This window comes from Sinocyclocheilus grahami, unplaced genomic scaffold (assembly GCF_001515645.1).
Source record: "Sinocyclocheilus grahami isolate Dianchi unplaced genomic scaffold, SAMN03320097.WGS_v1.1 scaffold611.1, whole genome shotgun sequence".
Lineage (NCBI taxonomy): Eukaryota > Metazoa > Chordata > Actinopteri > Cypriniformes > Cyprinidae > Sinocyclocheilus > Sinocyclocheilus grahami.
The window spans coordinates 226,206-250,080 of NW_015505790.1; the positions used below are offsets into that span (position 1 = coordinate 226,206).

At 37.5% G+C, this 23,875-nt stretch overlaps 1 protein-coding gene across 1 annotated transcript in view; it reads left to right on the top strand.

The window, feature by feature from the left end:
• Positions 1 to 23,875, top strand: part of LOC107557602 (death-associated protein kinase 1-like) — a 79,588-nt gene that overhangs the window by 25,368 nt on the left and 30,345 nt on the right. Inside the window, exons 3-11 of the mRNA XM_016241081.1 lie at positions 7,657 to 7,878; positions 10,639 to 10,777; positions 11,581 to 11,710; positions 15,236 to 15,284; positions 15,371 to 15,397; positions 19,684 to 19,836; positions 20,657 to 20,702; positions 20,792 to 20,881; positions 21,370 to 21,462. Coding sequence (XP_016096567.1) covers positions 7,657 to 7,878; positions 10,639 to 10,777; positions 11,581 to 11,710; positions 15,236 to 15,284; positions 15,371 to 15,397; positions 19,684 to 19,836; positions 20,657 to 20,702; positions 20,792 to 20,881; positions 21,370 to 21,462 — 949 coding nt within the window. The remainder of the gene's footprint in view (positions 1 to 7,656; positions 7,879 to 10,638; positions 10,778 to 11,580; positions 11,711 to 15,235; positions 15,285 to 15,370; positions 15,398 to 19,683; positions 19,837 to 20,656; positions 20,703 to 20,791; positions 20,882 to 21,369; positions 21,463 to 23,875) is intronic.

Below are 23,875 nucleotides of genomic sequence, written 5' to 3' on the forward strand. Positions count from 1 at the left end.
TCTTTGTGAAATTGAAATGTCAAATAATAAAACTAACTTGACATTTTAAAACAAATCCCAAATCAAATAATTAAATTAAGTCTCTTCATATAAACAAACTAATGCTTTGGCAACCACTGCATTTTAATCATGATCCAAACAAAGATGCTAAATACATGTTATTTAGATTGCAATAAGATTTTATAATTTCGAAATTTGAAACAAAAACAGAATGATTTGATTTTAGCTTTGTGAATGAGACGCAAATGTCACTCTCTGACAGCAGGTGGCGCTTATGGAACAGCAGGTATTTATAGGCTGCTGCCCCTTTAAGACCGAATGCACAGATCCAATATAATGATGCACTTGAGATTTCTTTCTCCACTGTTTACGTTCACTTAAGACATAACCGACTGTGTTTACGAGAATACTTGCCGAGACAGTTATTTTGAGATAATTTTGTGTGTAGGTGTTCTAGGCTTGGGCCGATAGACGATGCCATCGTCCATCGCCGATGGCTGACAGACATCACGATGTTAAGCTGACATCGTTATTCCTCCCTCGACCACCCCCTCTCCCGCAATCCACCGCATCCCAGTTCCGTGTTCGGAAAGGAAATTAAGTGTACTACGGAAACCCTAAAGGGAATAAATAGCCTACAAGATGGGAGGATAAAAAAATATTTCAATACTTTTTCTCAATTATATCGTTGGGTAAGGTGTATAGGCAACTGTATATAAATTGCGGGCATCAGGGAGCTGCTATTTAAACCTCTTTCGATTGCGCGCTCTCGTGTTTCCTGTGCCCAATCTGAACAGCGCTTCCTCTGGGCAAGCTCTTTAATGTCCGTTGTGATTGCTGTGGCTCTTCATCACCATGGCGCTCCAGATTTCAGGAGCTCAAGAGTCCTGCCATACTGACATCTTGATACGCACATTTGCCCCATCTTCCATTCAGAACGGACAGAAACAGCTCTGAAAAGGACTTTGGGAACTGCCTGACTCGTATAAGAGAAAAACATGCCATGTCTATTGTTGGTTGGTTGCCGAGCTATGTGTGACGATGTTTGCTGTGGACCGTTGTGCTGCGCAGGCCTCTTTCTAGCTGACACGACCCCCTCCTCTTCCGCTGCCCTGCCCCCAGCACTGCTATGGAAACTGGCACAGCTGAAGACCCATGCCCTGAGGAGTGTCACTGACAAAAGCATTTAGACATGCCTGAATGCCAAAAGCTATGCTGTCAGAACCACGAGGCATGACTTTCTGATTTAGACATTTAGACATTCTTCGAAACGTTTGGGATAATGCAAGTACACAAGTCAGCAAAATATATAAAACACTGTTCTAGTGGTTTTTGGATATTTTAATAAAAAAACTTACATATTGTGCCTTTAATATGGAAATGTTCCAAACCAGTATGACTTTCTTCTGTAATGGAAGTAAATGAGGCGGGTGCAGTCAAGCTCCAAAATCTCAAAAAAGTATTATAAAAGTGATCCATATTACTTCTTCTGAAGCCATAAACATCTTTGTATGAGGAACAGACTGAAATTTTAGGCTTTTTTGTGACAATATTGTCATCTATACCAGTGGTTCTTAAAGCTGTCCTGGAGGACCCCTAGCCCTGCACATTTTGTATGTCTCCCTTATCTAACACATCTGATTCAACTCATCAGCTCATTAGTAGAGACTGCAAGACATGAATTGGGTGTGTCTGATAAGGGAGACATACAAAATGTGCAGGGCTAGGGGTCCTCCAGGACAGGTTTGAAAACCCCTGGTCTATACTGGTTCTCCACTAATTCATGAGAGAAGCAGCAATGTCTTGTATGTAATATATATTTATTTATTTATTAGGGGTAACCCCGAATAGTCGATGCTTCGATAGGAGGAGCCTGATTCGACTAGCAGTCTCACAGTCGAATATTTGCAGAGGTGTTATGATCATGCCATTTTGGCTATATGGGGGTGCTCAAATGTCTGATTTCACATAGAACTACCAGTTTTCTCCCAAAGTTAATATACAGCCTATTAAGATAATGCTGTAAATAAGAATCTGAAAAGAAAGAAGCTTTAAATAAATATTTTAACGTGCGTGAATAGATCCCAACCACCCCTATAGGTTTCACTTTCCATAACCCCCGACCGACTTAGAAGCATCTTGGTGGCAGGAATTTAAATCTTTAACAAGAAGCGGGAGGCAAAATACATTACCAAGAGTTAAGTCAGATATTCGACAGCCATAATTACTGACGCACAGGGAAAATGTGTAACGGATGCCTCACAGATACAAAATAATGTTTTGATTAAAACGTAGTTAACAATAAACATTTGCAAAACCCTAAGAATTCACAATTTTTTTATAATAGTGCTCTCATTATAACGTTATGTATATGACAGTAGTTATTGTTCCGCTGTGAATTTTTAGAGTTTAGTTGCCGTGTTTCTGCACGTTGTTGCGTGAAGAACACGTCCACAAAAGGAGTTCATTCAGAGCCGCGCAGACACATTCAGGCATTCGGGGCATTTTGTGCAGATAGCCTATAAGTCGTAATATTAATGTTATGTTGTATAAATAACGAAGCGTATTCTATATGAGATAAATTATGAGTTAAATCCCATTGATTAAAAACCTGTTATCATATGCTTCATTCTACTGGTCATCTTCAGCGCGCACAGCTCAAAATAGAAATTCAGAACATTAATAACTACTGTCATATGCATAACGTTATAATGAAAGCACTATTGTAAAAAATGTTGTGAATTCTTAGGGTTTCGCTGATGTTTAATGTTAACTACCTTTTACTCAAAACATTATTTACTCAGGATTATCACGATGGTGCCGACGCTGATGACTGCCTCTGTGGCGTGCTCCGCAGTTGTTTTTATGTTTTTGTTAGTTTGCCCTGTCTTTAGTTATATCCCTGCAATCAGTTTCACCAGAGACGAATTGCTGGACATTCGGCAGTACACACCACCCGATATTTCACCGGTTTTCGACTATTCTGATGTTTTTCTGGACATTGTAGTTGGCGGAGCTGCTGTGCTGATCAAGCGCTTCAGGACGCGAAAACGGTGGAAGCAATCCGGCGCGCTCGTCAAGCTCAGACAGCGCGGATTCAGAACGGCGTTGCTGAGCATCCATCTGGCCAACCTCCGCTCTCTACCCAACAAAACGGATGAACTCCTTCTGCTCTCCCGGACAAATAAGGATTTTTCAAACTCTGCTGCTCTGTGTTTTGTTGGACATTGTAGTTGGCGGAGCTGCTGTGCTGATCAAGCGCTTCAGGAAGCGAAAACGGTGGAAGCAAGCCGGCGCGCTCGTCAAGCTCAGACAGCGCGGATTCAGAACGGCGTTGCTGAGCATCCATCTGGCCAACCTCCGCTCTCTACCCAACAAAACGGATGAACTCCTTCTGCTCTCCCGGACAAATAAGGATTTTTCAAACTCTGCTGCTCTGTGTTTCACGGAAGCCTGGCTGAAAGACGCCATTCCGGACAGCGCGTTGAGTCTCCCGGGCTTTCAGCTGTTCAGAGCGGATCGCGACGCAGAATCAAAGGGGAAATCACGCGGCGGCGGGACATACTTTTACATCAATGAGAGGTGGTGTACAGATGTAACTGTGTTAAAGAAGATGTGCTGTTCAGATCTAGAAGTGCTCTTCATTAACTGCAAGCCGTTCTATTCGCCGCGGGAGTTTTGCTCATTCATTCTCGTCAGTGTTTACATTCCTCCGCAAGCACACGTGAGCTCCGCTTTACAGAAACTCGCTGATCTGATCACAGAACCTATGATGAAAATTACAGGCCTCTCTCATCTTTTTAAGTGGGAGAACTTGCACAATTGGTGGCTGACTAAATACTTTTTTGCCCCACTGTATAAATACACACACTTACATGTATATATTTAAGAAAAATGTTACGTTTATATATTAAATATATTTATATATGAATATAAATAAATACATGTAAATATTTTCAACATATATGCTGTATGTGTGTGTCTTTATATATACATAATAAATATACACAGCACACACACATATTATGTAAACAAAAACTTTTATTTTGGATGCAATTAATCGATTTATAGCAGTGATATATATATATTTCAGTCAGATCTTTTCAATGGATTGGTTGATTCAATTCATAAAACTGGTCTAAATGTTTTGGATCAGATGGATCAAGTTTGTGAATGGGCCTAGTCATTAATTACTCACCCTCATGTCGATCCAAACCCATAAGACTTTTGTTCATCTTTAAAACACAAATGAAGATATTTTTGATGAAATCCGAGAGCTTTCTGACCCTCCATCGACAGCAATGCAACTGACATGTTCAAGGCCAGAAAGGTAGTAAGGTCATTGTTAAAGGGGTCATATGACGCTGCTAAAAAGAACATTATTTTGTGTATTTGGTGTAATTAAATGTGTTTATGCAGTTTAAGGTTCATAAAACACATTATTTTCCACATACTGTACATTATTGTTTCTCCTCTATGCCCCGCCTTTCTGAAACACGTAGATTTTTACAAAGCTCATCGGTCTGAAAAGCAAGGTGTGCTCTGATTGGCCAGCTATCCAGTGCGTTGTGATTGGCCGAATACCTCAAGCATGTGACGGAAAATTTTTTCACTTTGCGTGAACATTTGGGCGGCGTTATGCAAATCTTCCCACATCATGAAGTAGCCATGTGGGGGCGTGTTAGAACGAGCCATTTTAGGTAGGCGTGGTTGACTCTTAACTTTTATAAAGAATATCTCTTTGGATTTGAGACTTTAGTCTTTGCAATTTTACAGATCTTCTTTATGCACCAAGAGCTTGTAACACTTCAAAGAGAAAGGAAAAATTGAAATCGCATCATATGACCCCTTTAAAATAGTCCATGTGACATTAGGGATATGCTGGTATCAAGTTTTCATGTTGCGATTAATTGCTAATGCTTTTGTCACGGTATAATCACGATATTGAAATTTAGTTTAAAAAAAAGGGTTGTCATAATACAGTATAACAGGTTTAATAACTTTTTTCTTATAACAAAAATAACTGAACATTTAAATACAATAAAGCAATACAGAATTTGTTTTACACAGATTAAAGTGCAAAAGAATTATAAAGACCAATAGGTATCACTTTACAATAAGATCTCATTAGTTAACCTTAGTTAATGCATTAACATTCACAATGAGGAATAGCTACATTTGTTACAGAAGTTATTCATCTTTGTTTAAAAAAATACAACTCTTAGTTCATGTTAGCTCATTAAACAACCTTTGATTTTAACGTGTTATTAAATAATGGAATTACCTAAAATGAATGAATGTTTAGAATAATTTTTCATTGGCAGTTCATGTTAACTAATGAATTAACTAATGTTAACTAATGAAGCCCTAATGTAAAGTGTGACTGAACAATAAAGAATCAAAACACTTTCAAACAATATCTAGGGCATGTTTAGTCCAGATTAAAATGTAAAAAAGTTTGAGAATAAATAGCCTATTAAGTCTAAATATTTGGCGCTGTGATGAACATCACTGCAAATACACAAATCTGAATGGCTGTTTAAACCATTTAAACATGTTTCAGAAACAGAAAGTAGCACAGCTGCTTTGTTTCCAGGATTTCTGGGGTAACGGCTGCGTTTCTGCTGTTCAGCGCCATCTGCTCTCAGAGAGTGAATGTGCTTTCGTCCAGAGTGTCTCTCATGCGCTCTGCTTGTTTACATCAGAATACAGTGTCTTTGATGCAGCATAGAGCGGTGTTGTGCATTGTGACCAGTTGAAGTATTCATGGAAGTATTCTTAAAATGCATTCAAAATTCTGAATAATTTGTAATAAATAATTATTCTCTGTATTTTGAAGTGCCCATGATAACAATACCGTGCATTCATTATCGTGACATATCGCATTACCGAATACCGGCACATGCCTTTGTGACATTAGTGGTCCAACCTTAATGCTATGAAGCTACGTGAATACTTTTTGTATGCAAAGAAAACAAAAATAATGACTTCATTCAACAATTTCTTCTCTTCCGTGTTAGTCTTAGACGCACGTTCGTGAGAGTACCACAGGACGTGTGTGATGCTGCTGACGCAGGAGCCGGCGTTCTATTTATATACATTTCTTTTACGATGTCTTTATGAACGGTTTGAAGTGTCATACATAGATTTGGTGAAATGGACTTTCACTTGAAGGACAAAAATCTGTCAGGTTTCATTAAAAGTATCTTGATTTGTGCGTTAAAGATGCACAAAAGCTTGTTTGGAACACGTAAGGTTGAATAAGTGATGACAGAATTTTCATTTTTGTGTGAGCTGTCCTTTTAAAAGTTTGCTGAAGGTGAAGTTTAGCAGTGAATTATGATTGTTGTTTTAGTCTGTTTGTTACACAGGCTGTCCAGTGGCTTTAGAATAAATGACTTGGAAACTGATTTTATTGTACTTTTTGGTCTTTTTTTGTGCTTGTCAGCCCCAGTCATCATTCTCTTTTAATATGTGGAAGGAAGTGGCCAGGGCGTTCTTCAGAAATTCATGTTTTGTGTTACATAGGAGTCGTCAAATGCATTTAATTTAGGCCTAAATGATGACACTGTTTTCATTCTTGGGTGAACTACTCCTTTAAGATGACTCCGGGAGGATGTCTGCTTTCTCTGAACCTTTCAGGCCCCAGATAAAATGCAAATGTACTGTCTCTCGTTGCTGTGGGGCCTGATTGCTGTCTGGGTGACAAAAGGTGGACCAGGCAAGAATAGAGGCCCTGCGTTTTGTATTTGCATCAGAAAGCCCCATCCCAAGGACTCCTTTTCCTTACCCGTGTTGTTTAGCTTTTTGTTTCTTTGCCTAAAAGCTATTGTTATCTCCGTAGAAAGAAACCTCCCAACAGCTGTATAACAGCCACATTAAAAAGAGCCAGAAATGTTGCAGAGCTGTGACATTTTGAGAGGATCCTATTGGGAAATTCCTCACAATATATGCTGCTTGTTTGGCAGAGTTGCAAGCTTCAGGGTCCCAAATGTGCTTGTCGGTGTATTATACTGGTGTTTGTTGTGATACTTTTGAGTGGCATAGCGTGGGAGTCATTGTTATTCACCCTGATAATATTATCCTTAGAACAGCACTGAATATCTACAGCATGTGGGAAAACATAGCTATCATGCTGTTTTGTGTTTAATCTGCTGAAGTAATAGGTCTTTTTTTATGTCATTCAGCAGAATTCTTACATTCTTACACAGCTTGATATTAGTGATTAAATGTGGTTGTGATGTTCAGCCTGACTTGATTTTGTTGGCGATTTGCAACCGTTCAGCTTGGGTGACTGTTGGTTTCTGGCAGTGGTTCAGAATGCATGTTGTGACTTACGGAGACTGAGATGGGAACATGTCAAAGGGGAATATGGAGTCCTGCCTGTTGGCAATATGTTATAGAGGAGTAAAACATTAAAGATTCATCTTCTCTTCTAATTTTAGAGCATCATGTAATTTTCTGAATATTACTATTCTGAAATTCTATGCAACAAACCTCTGTTTAATGTTAAGACTTTTGTATTGAGGTGTGTACTGTATTTAGTCCTATTCTGTAAAATATTTAATGTGCTTTGAATAACCAGGCTCTTGAATATTTGGTTGTTAGTGCTTAAATATGACAACAATCGTTGTTTTATTTATTTATTTTTTTCAGTGGTCAGTTTGCCGTGGTAAAGAAATGCCGTCATAAAAGCACTGGAGTGGAGTATGCAGCCAAATTTATCAAGAAAAGGCGCAGCAAATCCAGTCGGCGAGGGGTCTCCAAAAATGACATTGAGAGAGAGGTCAGCATCTTGAAGGAAATCCAGCACCCCAATGTCATCACCCTGCACAATGTGTTTGAAAACAAGAACGAGGTCATTCTCATCCTGGAGCTGTAAGTCGTTGTTTTTCCTTGCATTTACTGAATCATGAAATCATTAACAGCCTCCATTTCTAAAAACTAAGAACTCAGACTGGTAATAGACACTGTAGTGCATGAACAACTGGCTCTTGTAGAGCTCTGGAACATGATAGTATAAATAAATGTATAGAATACATTTTCAAGGGCTTCTCACTGAGTTCAATAGCACCAACCTTTACTTGCAAAGCAAACACTTGACAAGGTCAACAGTGGGGGGTTGAGGAGAACCAGTCCATTGAGTAGGTGAACCAGTTTTGCCTGTTGTACTGTGCACATTCATACACTACTGCCAATGTGTTCAAAGAGAAAAGATATGTATTGATGTCTGTACTGTCTTAACTATACTGGTACACAAAGACAAAGACCTTTGACTGATTAAGCAAAGTTTATTTTAAGTAATATGTGCATTAAGTTTATATTACAGGTTATCTAAAAAATGCAGATGTAAAAGCCATTGAGGGTTGCATCCTGACTAGACTGGTGTCAGAGTTGTTAATAGAACTTACATTACATTTGTTAATTTTTTTTAATATAATTATAAGTGTGTGTGTGTCTGTGTCTGGATGTATTGGACAAACTAGGATGTAGTATTATCCTATTGTGCTTCAAGAATCACTTCCTAGAGTAACCAGTCTAACTTGAAAACCAACATCTAACATTAACGTCTAACATTGCAAGCAACTTAAAGTGTGACCCAAAGGACAAATTAAAAAATAATCAAGCCATCACTGAGTCACTCATCGTTACACTGTGTGTAATTCCTCATTATCTGAACAGAATAGGTTTTGAAATATGCAATTATTTTAAGGAGCTTTGTAATTTGATATTTTGCAATTTAGTAAATACAGTAAGTATTTAACGGAATCAGTGTCTGGAATGTTGAACCTTAACCTTTTCAGCAGAATTGTTTTGTTACACATAGATTATGTGAAGGAAGTGTCTTTCCTCAGAACCTCTTGAAGTGTCTCCTCATCCAACTGGTTTTCTTTGCTTCTTCATACCATGTGACAAAGGGTGTCCCTGCAGCTATGTTCTGAGCTCATATTAGGTTACACATTACTCATCAGTGAAGCTATTTTGTTTACTGAAGAATGTGGAGTTAAGTACCTTGCTTAAGGATATAACCACACAGTCCTGACCTCGGAACTGAAGGTCACGTTTCATTTTCAGGTCATTTGGCGTCCTCTCAAAACCTTTGTGCTGCCAAATAATATTGTGAAGTGAGATGTTACAGACTGTAGTGTGTTGTTGGTTTTTTTAGTCTCAGATGGCATACTCATGGACCGCCCACAGTCCGTTCACTGACCGTCTGAGGCATACAAAAATAGCACGTGCTGGCTGAAATCTGATTGGCTGGCACTACGCAACTTCCGAAAGTGAAAACGGCTTTTTATCAGTTTGCCTGGAAAGAAATTCACAATTTCAAGGTAGCAGGTTGATACAATGAGCACTTTTGAGGAAGAACTAAGATCCACTCTAAATGGCGATTTGTTGCTTTACATGTCGTTCAGATGGTCTTTTCTTGATTAAGTGGCTGGTTCTTTGCCAGTACAAGCTCTAATGAGGACTAGACGAGTCAGAAATCTGGCTACAAGCCTTCTGTTGTTCAGGGTGGGGGCTGGTGTTTTTCTTTCCGTTTCTGTGAAGGGAATAGAGACATATCTGCTGCCGGTGTTTTTGCAGCTGGGTGGCTCGTCGCTGCTCTTGCTCAACCTCACAATTAGCAGCAAGCGTTATCATGTCATCAGCGTGCAGCTGGTTTGCAGCTTCCTTCTGCTGAATAAATATATGGCCAGATCATCCTGTTGGTCCTCTCCCAGAAGCCATGATTATAGCACTGCCAATATCCCTTTCTGTCAGCGTGAATCACTCAGAAACATTAGAGAGATTGGTTCTTCTGTTTAATTAGCTAGACTCACTCTATGTGATATACTGTGTATTACTGTTTATTTATTTTTTGTTACACTATAGTGATCTCTTATTTCAAAATTAATTTTCCAGTAATTTTATTGGTCTTTTTCTTTCTATTTTATTCAGTGAAAGTTGATTTGTAGGGTTTATGATTCTCACCTAAATCACTTTTTTTTTAACCCATTTATCCATTGTCTTCTATCTGTTGTCCGCATCTGGCTGTTCCCCGTGTTAGTGTAGAACTGGTTTGAAAGGTTATATTGATATTTTAATTGCGAATGTTTAGATTTTTTTTTTTATTATTATTATTGTAATTTGCAATTTGTTTTTTTTACTAATTTGTCAGTTGTGTGCAACTAGTTATTGTGTTCTTTGCTGCTGTCTTGGCCAAATCACTCTTGTGTTTAAAGGAATAGTTCACCCAAAAACTTTTATCATCATTTACTCACCCTCATGTCATTCCAAACCTGTATGAGTTCTTTATTATGTTAAACACAAAAGAAGATATTTTGAAGAACCAAACAGTTGTTGGTCCCCACAGTAGAGAAACACTTCCATAGTAGAGAAAGAAATACTATGGAGTCAATGGGGACCATCAAATGTTTGATTACCAGCATTCTTCAAAATATCTTCTTTTGTGTTCAACATAAGAAAGCAACTCATACAGGTCTGGAACGACGCGGGGGTGAGTAAATGATGACAAAATTTTCATTTTTGATGAACTATCCCTTTAATCCTCAATTAGTTTTATCCTGGTTAAATGAAGATGATCAACTAACCAGCTCTATTGCAAGTGTCAGCATCTGTCCTCTCTCTATACAGTGTGGCAGGTGGGGAGCTCTTTGACTTTCTAGCTGAGAAAGAGTCATTGAGTGAAGAGGAGGCCACCGAGTTCCTCAAGCAGATCTTGGATGGAGTCAGTTACCTACACTCCAAACAGATTGCCCACTTTGACCTGAAGGTACTGAGACATGTTTGAGTTTCACCTCAATGGCAGACTGTGGCGATTAGCATCGCTGTGGACCAGCCACAACAAATCAGTTGAGGTGCTTTTATCTTCCCTGCTGGTTATCCACTTATTTCCACCATTTACATAATTGCTGGGCATCCCAGAGCTGGGATGGTCATAAATTCAGTCCCTGTCATTTTTAACAGGTTTTATTGCAGAATCACATTAATATTCTAGTAGTCTTTGTTTTGAAAGTTTCAGATGTAGATTGAGTTTTTACCTCCCACTAAAACCACTTAACCTGAATAACCAAACTTCTGAAAAATGAACTTCAAAGCAGCCGACATTCACATTAACCAACTTAACTGAGATCTAAAATAGTCAAGCTGTCACAGAGTTGCTCATTATTAGCATTTTATTTCGAAACCTTCATGTTACTCTAGCAATGGCGTTTAAGTAATTAGATCCACTGCTTTCAGAGCACTCATCCACACAGCTTTCCCTAACATTTCTGTTAAATATTTTGAAGTCATTGGAGCTTTTAAGAGATTAGTCCGTGCATGAATAAAGCCCACTGAAGGAAGTATTGTTTCTATGGAATGTCCAGGCAGGGATCTGTTACTGACTGGCTTGAGTATGCCTGTGCTTTCTAGTGAACGTTTCTGTAGCTTTGCATGTGATTTCCATGTGTTATGGATTTCCTGCTCTCTCTCTCTCTCACTCCTGCTGTGTTTTTGTTCTGCACCTATCATTAGTTCCTGATTCTCTCTTTTGCATTCTCCCTCCAATTCTTTCTCTGTTCTCATCTCTCTCAGCCGGAGAACATCATGCTGTTGAACCGGAGTGTTCCTCACCCGCGCATTAAGCTCATTGACTTTGGCTTGGCCCACAAGATCGATTTTGGCAACGATTTCAAAAACATCTTTGGTACCCCAGAGTTTGTAGGTCAGTGTCATCCGCTGGTCAGTCTATAGAGATGTGTTGTAATTACACCCGCTCTTATTGTTATGGTCCTCTGTCCAATCCTCTCTTTTCTTCTTTCATGTGTAATCTGAACCACAAGCCTGACATAACTGTAAAGAAACACCATGGATCACTGCTTTGTGACCCAATGAATCCTGCATGAATTGGAAACATCTAAACCTGAATTTTATATACTAATAATACATTTTAACTTTAAATAAAATTATAATATAGTAATTATTTACAATTACGTAATTGTGGATAAGTGAATTGTATAGTATAAATACAATTATATAATAATTATATACATTATTTGTTTTTGTTGTTATTATTAAATATTTGTATATTATTTTTATATCTTTGTTACTATTTTACATATTATCATCCATTTTACATATTTAGAAAAATTAGTCCCATAAACAATGAAAAAAATACAATTGGAATCAAATAGGAACTAAAAATGTTAAACTAAACAAATGTTTTAGCTTCTTTAAAGTAGGAAGAGGCATCCTGGGTTTTTTCAAAAATTTTTAAAGAAATGCACATGTACACTTGGCAGTTTTGTAAAGAAATTCATGGCATAGACATGCATTTTCTTGTGTTCAAGCATAGGCTTTTAAATCAACAGGTTTTTAAAAGAAACATTATTTCAGTCAAGTGTGCCCAGTCTTTAAATGGTATTGTATGTTGATGTGTTTGGGTTGGTGTTTTAAGCAGAACTACAAAACAACCTTCCTTAAATCTTACTGCTTTTTCTTAACAATATGAGACAGCTCTGCTGTTTTCAGTCACATTTTACATGAACAAGCCCCCAGCCATCCCAGAAAGCACACAGACATGCACATCCACACCACCCCCATCACTCTATGCCATTGGCATCACATCCAGTCCTACCTGAATGGCAGCCAGTGTGGCTGCAGGCAGTGATGATACAGCAGTCTTAATAGAGACACAATGCTAAAGGCCACGGTCAAGCATCAGCTACCCCACAGTGTAGTCTATTTCAGTGCTCAAAGTTATGATCAGGCTTCATGGAGGAGAAAAGATACTTTTAAAGATACTAATCCAATCCAATACTAAAATACTATTAGCCCATTACTGAGGCATGACTTCATTGATTTTTTGTTTAACCTTGGGGTTAAGGAGCAGCTTGCTTCCTCCTAACCCTGGTCAATGACCAGATTTAGTGCATAATAATATAAGTAGTAAATCAAGGTCAATTCTCAGGCATAGAGAGCAGCAGCATCTCTCCCACCTCAGACTTATTCCCTCATTTTCTCATTAACACATCAGAGATTGAGATCTTCTGAAAGCAGTGACTCATTTCACAGCTCATACGGTGAGAAACCACCAAATATACTACCATTGACTTAGCATTTCTAGACATTTTGCAGGCATTGTCTAATGTTAGGGAGAGTGGGGTAGGTTTTTGCTCCCTTCCTCTTGCAAACTGTTAGGGATGCACGATATATCGGCCACCATATCGGTATCGGCCGATAAATGCAAATTTTTTCTGTTATCGGTATCGGCCTGAGTGCATTATTTTTAGATAGAGTTTATCATTTAGCTGCCATATATAACTTTGAGAGATGCATGCAAGTTATAAGCATTGTTTTAATGCTTAAATAGTATTTGATTCTCTTTTCTCAATGCCAAGACGACAAATTAAGTAAAATATGCCACAGCTTACCCCAAACTCTTCTGTATTGTAAGTAGGGATGTTAATTTTAACCGGTTAACCGACCGTAAGAATTTTGACTGATTAATACAATCAGTTAAACGGTTTAAAAAGTCATTTAATTATTAATTTTTTCGGTAATTTATCAAAATATATATAAAAAAAATTGCTGCATGGTTCAAATACACTACGCGTTTTAAAAAAAAAGTGTTTTTAGGGGGAAAAAAACACAAGTCGCGTATAAGTCGCATTTTATTATTTCATTCAGAAATAGGCCTAATGCCGACACAAAATGTTTACAAACATTATAATAAACACTGTAAACATAGCTAGGCTATTTTAGTTCCCCTCACTCCACAACAAATCCTTTCAATTAACAGTATTTACAAAACAACAAGAATTAAAAATATAAGAAGCTATAGCTATATAAACGACAAGCCAAAACGAATTAATTTAGGCTAAAACGAAACTGAAACCAACGTTGGGTCGTTGACCCAAAAATCAAATGTTTTCGTATCCGTGATGTATTTGAATGGCAAATTATTATTTATTATGTAGCCTACTTCACTCGCATTCCAATATCCACGTACAACAAAATGTTTTGCGTAACATCATGGCGGTACTGTGATAACACTTAACGGCACAGATTTTACAAAATTTTTTTTTTTTACTATATAGTTTTTTTCCCCATATGTTTGACTGACTGTATTTTATTATGATAATGAACAGACTGCATTGCCAAGGTGTGCACGCATGCGGCGCCGGCGCAATCACTTGAATTTTTTCCTTCTGACAGTGGAAGCAACTAGGCCAGGGGTAGGCAAGTTCGGTCCTAGAGAGCCGCAGTACTGCAGAGTTCAGCTCCAACCCTAATCAAACACACCTGAACAAGCTAATCAATGTCTTCAGCATTACTAAGACTATAGGCAGGTGAGTTTTGTTTTCAGGGTTGGAGATGAACTCTGCAGGACTGCGGCTCTCTAGGACCGAACTTGCCTACCCCGGAACTAGGCCTACTCCTTTTAGTAAAAGATAATCGGAATTGTAAAAGGTTTGCCTTTATTTGTGTGCATTCACAATAAAAACAAATCTTTGTGCTTTTTTAAAATAAGCCTAAAGAAAAATAGGATGCCGCTTTCTTCCGTCTGTTTCCTTTCACGCAGCACAAAAAAATGAATCGAAGCTCTGCATACTAAGCTACTTGTTGCACAGTTTTTCTTTAATTTTTTTTATGTATTATTTAAGTAAAAATATGTTTCTAATGTAGGCCTATTTATTCGTTTTATATACAGTGGGTACGGAAAGTATTCAGACCCCCTTAAATCTAGAATACTTAGGACCATGTGATATTTCAGTTTTTCTTTTTAATAAATCTGCAAAAATGTCAACAATTCTGTGTTTTTCTGTCAATATGGGGTGCTGTGTGTACATTAATGAGGAAAAAAAATTAACTTAAATGATTTTAGCAAATGGCTGCAATATAACAAAGAGTGAAAAATTTAAGGGGGTCTGAATACTTTCCGTACCCACTGTATATATATATATATATATATATCCTTGCTTTATTATGATTTTCTCCGCTCGCAGAAGCGCTGCAGGTGCGTGACGTGATATGATGACCTCATGTCCTCATGTTCTGTTGTTTGCTGCTATTTGTGCATGTTAAATTAATCCCCGTGAAACAAACGTTAATATTTTTAACGGGTCACAGACACTTATCCTTTCTAATTTAATTCAATTCTAATTTAAAATAATCTTGTTGGTTAATGGTTAACAATCGGTTAAAGAGTAAGACTGTATTGTAAGTGATTTTATTTTGTGGTTTGCAGCTCCTGAAGTGGTAAACTACGAGCCGCTTGGCCTGGAGGCAGACATGTGGTGAGAATGAGCATTATTTCATTATCTGACCTCGCTGTTACCTCACTTCCTTTGCTAATCACGTTTTTTTTTCCATCTAACTCTAGGAGCATTGGGGTGATCACTTATATTCTGTGAGTATTCATAATCATCAGTGTTGTTGTGATGTTGTAAATAGTTTATATCATTACAAATGAAATCTAAATGCATTTATGGATTTTCACTTAGGCTGTAAATAGCATCCATTTTCGTAATTGCATTATTTTTCTAAAAGCATAGCTGTAATCACATTCTGCAGTAAAACGAAGGCATGGCGAACAAATATAGCTGAATATGACGCCATTGAAGTTGAACTAAGTGTTTTCCAGACATCTAGTATCATAGAATAAACTCTCGTTGTGCAACAGCTGTCATAATGATTGATGTTTGAAGTAAAAGGATGCTTAGTAAGCCGAGTGCTGCATCAGACATGGATGTTTCCATGATCTGCATAGAGAATGCATTGAGTTCTGGTCAATTGCAATTCCCTACTTTAGAAGCATTCCTACAGTATAATAATCTAATTGGATTAGCAGTGTAGAACGGGCAAAGATTCTAAAAGGAGCAGAGAAATGATGAGCATTTGGGGAGAGAAATCAGTGTTTCTGAGGGAAAAAAAATAGAAAGATTCAAGCACTTGAAAAGACTAAAAGAGCTCTTTCCACAGAAGTTCTTGTGATGCCAGTATCACATTAAAAATACCAAGCACTGTAGTGTTTTACTGCCATATAAAAATAGAGCAAGACATGGAATTTATAACCCAGTCCATCAAAGTGATGGATAATGATTATTAGCGCAACCGCTGGGTGCAGCATCTAATTGTAAAGCTTGTGTTGGTCTTCCTGTGGAAACATTAAAGTTTCTCTCTGTCTCTGTCTATATGTGAGTGTTTTGTTAATGTGAGAGGGAACTAAGCATATCACAGAGCAATATAAACAATGGAACTTGCCTGTTGCTTGTGATAAGACCTGTGGGGACCCTCCTTTTTGATGGGAACCAAATCCTCATGACTCTGATGTAAACAGTAAAAGGGTGCATCTCACGAAAACTGGAAATATCCAGCTCATAATTCACCCTATGCTCAAAAGAGGGGCAAAAAAAGAAATTTCATCACATAAAGACCTAGGGGTGCTCCGATCAGGATTTTTGAGGCCATTCACCGATCGCCGATCACAGAAATCTGTATCTGCCGATTAGTGATCGACCGATAATTGTTTTTTTTTTTACAGCCAATACCGACATCTTGGGAAGCAGGGTGGCCGATATATAAAAAGCCAATATAATTTTATTTATTTTAATTAATATTTAAGAAATTTGAAATAATTTGAAAATGGATAAAAAAAATAAATGTGTAAAATAAACATATTATACTTTAGATGGCAAAATAAATCATGTATAATAAAAAATATAATTAAAAAGGAAGTAAACACTGTAACCAACAGGGCACTCGGTAATCAAGGACGTTTGTGTGCATTGGGAATCATATTTTTTTCAAATAAAGACAATGTAACTCATTTTACGTACAGCACACAGTGAAAATTACATGAATAGGACAGTGGGCAAATGGATAAAGCGCAACATAGTTTGAAATCAGGAGTTTAAAGTGTGTCAATCGCGCATCTGCAGTGCAGTTGAACTCTCCTCCTGTCACACGGAGTACACGTGATCATGCAGGATACAAATGCACACTTCCCAAGATCTCACATTGGATGCAAGGTTTGTGAAATGTAATGTTCATTAGACATTAAAGATTTGTTTAACAATATAAATGCTAATATATATAATATATATATATATATTTAAATATATATAATAATATATATAAATAGATATATTTGCTGAATGCTGACGGTAAATGAGAAATTATTATAATGTTTGCCTTCTGTTTCTATTACTAATAATATAAAAGCAATCGTTATAATACTTTTTTGTATTCATTTGAATTCTTTGTTTAACAGTTCTATCTGATTATTAGACAGACTTCTATCCGTATTAGACAGAACTGTTAAACGACGACAGCGAACAAGAGGGAGAATGTGAGCACTGTGTGCTTAGGTGCTGCCGTTTTCAGCGATGTCAAAATAAAAGTCCCACGTTGAACACATTGGCCAAACCGAAAAACTTATCGGCCGATGCCGATATTTGAAAAATTGCAAATATCGGCCAATATATATCGGCCTTGGTGAAATTTTTGAAAATGAATTCCCCTTTTAGGTGACTCTTGTGAATGGGGATTTTTTTAATTTGAGGGGTGGATTTATTTATCTTTTTTTTCAAAAATATATATTTATCTGACCTAAATGTTTAATCATGCAGTGCATTCTTGTTTTTACAATTGTTCAATTGTTGCACAATAGCTTACACACAGTACAAGCCTGATTTCATGAGCTATATGTGAGGCGGCCTATGCCAGGTTCAACATACTCCGTTTGCAGTGCTTATGTAGTCCATATGCGATATTTCATTGTGCAGGAGTACGCTACTGATCTGTGATCTGTTGTTTACCACAAACACAACTTTTATCTATTATTTTGATTTCAAATCCAAATATTGTTACTAAAAATGCTTTTTCAGCATTGTGATTCTTTTTTTTTTTTTACATAGTACAGTAATACAATCTTTCATAGACATTTTTAAATGCAATAAATATAAGCAACACATTATTCAATGCTTTTTACTTTTGCATTTACTTCTAGATTTATATATTAAGTTGCTCAAGCAAGTGGCAAAACATTTAAACTATTTTTCTTATGTTATCACAAACATTCTAAATTAAAACTTGCCATTGACAGAAACAGTCAGCTCTACTGCCTTTTCTTTAGCATTTAAATCTTTATTACAAGCAATCTTGCGGTTAATACAGAACTTTGTTTTCCTACAGTACCTCCACGAGTGCCATCTATTATTGCTTTGTTTATCTAAAAGTGCTCTTTTCCTTTAAACCTAGCCAAAAAGCCATGTATGTTGACTGTGAAACACAGTAGACTTTAATTATGCATTCATGGTGTTATTACTACATTTTCTGTGGCAATCCATGTTCATATTTACCACAAACAATGCGCTGTCACTTTAATTCAGTGTGTGCATGTGAACCTGGCGTTATGTGTGTGCGCTGCGAGTGTGCACGAGCGCACAGTCTCCAGGAGAGCATGCGAGCACTGAATGGATAAACACTGGCAAGAATTTAAAAAAAAATGCAATTTATAAACTTTAGTGACGATGCGACACTGCCTCGATTGTCCAAGTGACAATTCCGGTGTCGACTGTGCAGCTCTCTTATAGACGCTTGCAGACGCGATTTGATTTGAAGCCATTTTGGCATTTTTAAAAGAAGGAAAGAGTGCGTACGGAGATTCACTCACGCTATTTGTGAAATTATGTCTTATAGATAGTCTTCAAATTACTTAAAGTTATTTAATGAAGAAATATGAATTGTACCTCACCTTCAGCATTATAATTATTTCACCCACGCCGGACAGAGACAGACGGTGCCGCTGTATGTCGTGCCAAACCTCTCATGGCAGACGCGTCATCAGCTTGAGATCGGTTTATGAGATCGGCCTTTATAGAGACCGGTGCCGATCAAACATCCCAAAGTGATTATCGGCCGATAGTGATCGGTAGCCGATCAATCGGAGCACCCCTATAAAGAACATTAAGCCTACTTTTAGGATTGTTAAAGCCACGTTTGATCCAAAAATTGATATTCTTGTCTTCTCTATCCTATCTGTGTCCATCACTATCTGTCCATCTACCTGTGCTAATATTAGCAGTCCAAAGAGAGCTGGAAAGTTCAATGTCTATCTCAGGGCTGTTCCTTACACTCCCCTTTCATCATAGGCAAATACAAATAGAGCTTCACAACGGGTAGATATCGCACACCATTGTCGCATCTAATCCTGACGCTCTTCTTGCACTCCTATTCCACCATTCTTTTCTTTTTCTCACATTTTTTTGAGACTGCTTCTCACCCATAGGGAACGCCATTAATTAGCAGTGTGAATTTAGAACAGCTGTAACTTTACAATTAATAAAATTTCTCCTGACAGTGTTTCTAAAAGCCATGCAAAGATTTATCACTGCAGATTTTTAATTGGCAACAGCAATAAGTTTTGATTATAATAGTGGAAAGAGAGCTTGTTGGACCCAATGGTACTCTGGTCTATAACAGGTTTTTATCACAAAAGAAAAAATGGAATTGAGCTTGTAAAATAAAGTGCTTATGTTGAACGCTAAATGGCCTTTGCCTATTTTCTCACACTTTAATAGTAATTGTCAGTTGTAAACTTAAATAGTAAACTTTGTTGAATGCTGCTGTACTGTAGACCTTCACGTCCAATAAATGGGTGATAAAATGGTCTTTTTTTCTCTGTATCTTCAGACTTAGTGGTGCCTCACCTTTCCTGGGTGAAAATAAGCAGGAGACACTTGCAAATGTGTCAGCTGTGGACTACGAGTTTGATGAGGAATACTTCAGCAACACCAGTGCTTTGGCCAAAGACTTCATTGCACGGTTACTGCTCAAAGATCCAAAGTAAGAACCACTGAAGAAGCTTGTTATGGTTTGAGGTGGTTTGGTAGGGTTCACCTTTGCCACTAGTTGTTTCTTTTATTGAGCAGTTCCTTTTTAGAAACCAACTGGCTTGAATAGTATTTTATTTTTACTTTTCACTATTTATATTGTTTTTTTTATTTATTTAGAAATATTATTAAATATCATTAAACTAGTTGTTAACTGATTTTCTGTGGTTATATTGAATCTGTGAATCCTGCGAAGAATGTTCGTCACAAATCATGTCACAAATTAACTAAGTAACTGAGGAAGTGGGTTGCGTCAACAAACAAGAACAGGTGCGTTGCACATGAATATGGAGACGTTAATAATTCCTGTTTTGGTTCCATATTGGTCTACCAAATTGCTTCTCTGCGGGTTGACTGCTCTCATTTAGTCTTTATCTACACAGAGCTCATTTACTTCTGATGATATTTAAAAGAGAACTAAAACTAGTTCTGCAGAAGTCCTGTCGGTACTTCACTAAAATGTGTCATTCACAGCATAAATGCTGTTTAAGTCTAAACATTGTCACGAAAGCTGATATGCAACATTCCAGAGCCCAATCCCACAATTCCTTCTGTGTGTTCCGCAATGCACACTGTGATAAATATCTTTCGATTTGTATGCTGAATGCCTTCTTGTTTACTCCGAAGGTTGTCTTTTAGGTGCTCATTTGTAGGAGCTTGTTGTTTTAAGTTATATAATGAGAGGTGCACAAACGGCCTGCCTATGTTCATTACATTCTGTATGTTAAAAAAAGTAAATATCACATGTGAAAATTATGTTTTCATGTTTACAGAAAAAGAATGACAATCCTGGACAGTCTTCAACACCCCTGGATCAAGGTTTGTCCAACAACCACTACACATGAAACAGTTATCAAGCACATTATCATCTTAACACTTGGTTAAAAGTGCGAATGTCTTCTTTTAAGCCAAAGGACACACAGCAAGCACTGAGTCGGAAGGAATCAGCAGTGAATATGGAGAAATTTAAGAAGTTTGCTGCCAGAAGAAAGTGGAAGGTGCTTTTTTTTTATTTGACTTTTAACTGTTTTCTGTTTAAATGTTCAACATTCAGATAGCAAACATCATGTTCTACTGTGAAAAAAGTAACTATTTGACATAAAGTGTGAGCAGTTTTGTGCCCTCAGTAGTGTTTTCTGAGGAATCAGCATTATGTGCCACGTCAACAAGTCACACTATTTCCACACAGCACACACACGCTGTTAAAAGCACGCTAAACAAACCCTTGGAGCTATGAAACAATAAAGAAGCACGCATAAAGTTACAGTGCCCTCAAGCGCAGAATTAAGCTTGTGTCATAAAAACAAATAATAGTCGGTTAACATGTCATTTGAAGAGTTGAAATATCATTTAATCTATTGAGAGGAGTTGTAATCGCTCTTTGATGCTTTAGATAAAAAGCCTGTTACAAATTCTATAGAATGTGTCACGAATATCATCTCTCCTTTAATATTGTTTGTTTGTTTGTTTTGTCTGACTTCCTTAGCAATCGGTGCGTCTCATCTCTCTGTGTAACCGGCTCTCCCGCTCCTTCCTGTCTAGGAGCAATATGAGTGTGGCTCGCAGTGATGACACACTGGTAAGGGTTCACAGTTAAATCATCATTCAAGAAACTTCTTAAGATTACATTCATGTGTTACACCTGATGTGTAGATGAGGTAGACTTCCCAAACACATTTTTATTACAAAACAAGGCAGCAGGAACTGGCAAAAAGAACTAGAGCCCTGCACTGGCCTCAAATTTAGGCCCTAGCCCGGCCCTGGCCCGAGATGCTCAGGCCCTAGTCCGGCCCGTGTCCGACATCTTATCAGAATTACCGGCCCGAGCCCGTCTTTTTTTCCCCTTCTCCCAAAACAGCTTATACTACTGTTTCAGCTATTAAAATAGTTCAGTTTTGTATGTAATAGCAATTACATTTTTTTAAAGTTAATTAAAAAAAAAGGTTTGGAGCATTTTTTGTTTGCTAAATATAAGTTTTTGTTTTTTTAAAGTAACGACCAAGCGGCCAGCGGCAGACAGTGATGTTTGATAAGTTTAGCCTTCTCAAATCATCAGGACTTCCCTAAAATAAAATCTATAGATATAAAACAGTTCAAGCAGATAACAATGTTTAAAAGTTAAACCTAGATAAATGTGCGCTATATCCAATAGTTTGTGCGGAGACGCTTTGCAGGACATGGAGGCGCCAGCGCGATCACTTGCATTTTATTCAGTGGATACGCCATCATTTTTGCTCATAAAAGTAAGAGTAATACATCATTCGTAACTGTAAAGGGTCTACTTTTATTTGTGTGCACTCACAATATCAACAAAATGTTGTGCTTTTATGAAATAAAGAAAACAAACGTGATGCGCTTTCTGCCATCTCGTCTTCAACAAGAGCGCTTCACAAAAATTATCCGAAACTCAGAGAATGCATGCCTCACAGACATTATATATATATCTATATAAAGCTTTAAATTACTACTTAACGAAATAAAACAAATCAAAAACAAAAACGTTTTCATTATAATCATAATCCGTAAAGATGCACTTCTCTCTAAAGGCGCGTCTGAGGAGATGGCGAGTCAGGATCGGCAACTTCATCCTTGCGACACCGACTCAGAAAACACTAGTTTATTAGTAAATAACTCAAATATCTCCTTACTTTTTCCCCCTGACACATTTATGATAATTACTTTTGCCGGTGCTTTGCAGCAAACCTAAGCCTATTGCATGCATTTGAACGCAGAACTCTTCAACTGCGCTGACGGCACGCACCATACTGCTTCTGGCTGGACAATAAACAGTCTTGTGTTGTTTCCACCAGCGCGGCAATTTTTTTCATCACTTATTGATGGATGTCTAAAATATAAAAATAAGGAGAAGTCTAAAACAGGCCCAAGGCCCGGCTCGTAGCTGAACTATGATGTGAAAATTGGCCCGAAGCCCAGCCCGAGGGGCGTAAAAAAGTCGGAGCCCGTCGGGCTGAAATGCAGGGCTCTAAAAAGAACAACAAAACCTAAAAGATGTGTGATGAGCCTGGCAACAGCTGAGGAACCCCCTTATCCCTGAGCTCTGCCGTGGTCTGTATTTATGGGATGAACAGATCTAATGAGCTTCCCACACACCTGAGAGTAGAGACAGACACACACATGGAAGGCAGCTCCACACAATATTTACTAGGACAATAATAAAATACTCTGGTTTTGGAATGATTACTGTTTAACACATTAATATGCATGATTGCTAATTGCAGTGAAAGTTTATATTGAAGCTTGCCATGAAGTCAGATGACTCATCCAACTTAATATGAGCACATTCATTGACACTCGTACAGCCATGTGGGGTTTTGCATGGTCTTTATACTGGCCAGATATTTGCTTAGTGATGTGTGATAAACCTGAAGAGTGAAGTGTTATTGCCGTTGTGCTACATAAATGGTTATCTAAACTTTACAGCTTACTATCTCTCTTTTTACCTTCTTCTTACACATCACACATTACCATAAAATAAATGTTTTTGCCTCACCTGAAGTGATCGTTTAACTTAAAATGTATTTTTAATATTACCTGCGTTATGATAATACTGTAACCTTAAGAAATATTTCAGCCTTTACAGTGCACTTAAATGTGTGAGAAATTTGGGGTTTCTTTGTGGACAAGAAATGGGTGTGTTTCATACAGGAAAAGGGTGTCAGCAACAATAATCAAGATGTGACATCCTTTATCATTCTAAAAATCCATCTATACATTACCATTCAAAAGTTTTTTTGTTTGTTTGTTTTTTGGGAAAAAATCATACTTTTATTCAGTAACAATGCATTAAATTGACCAAAAGTGACTGCAAAGACTTTTATAATGTTACGCAAATTTCTGTTTCAAATAAATGCTGTTCTGTTCTTTTAGAACGTTCTATTCATTAAAGAATAATTTTCAACATTGATAATAAAAATACATTTTTCTTGAGCAGCAAATCATACTGACCCCAAACTTTTGAATGGTAGTGAATG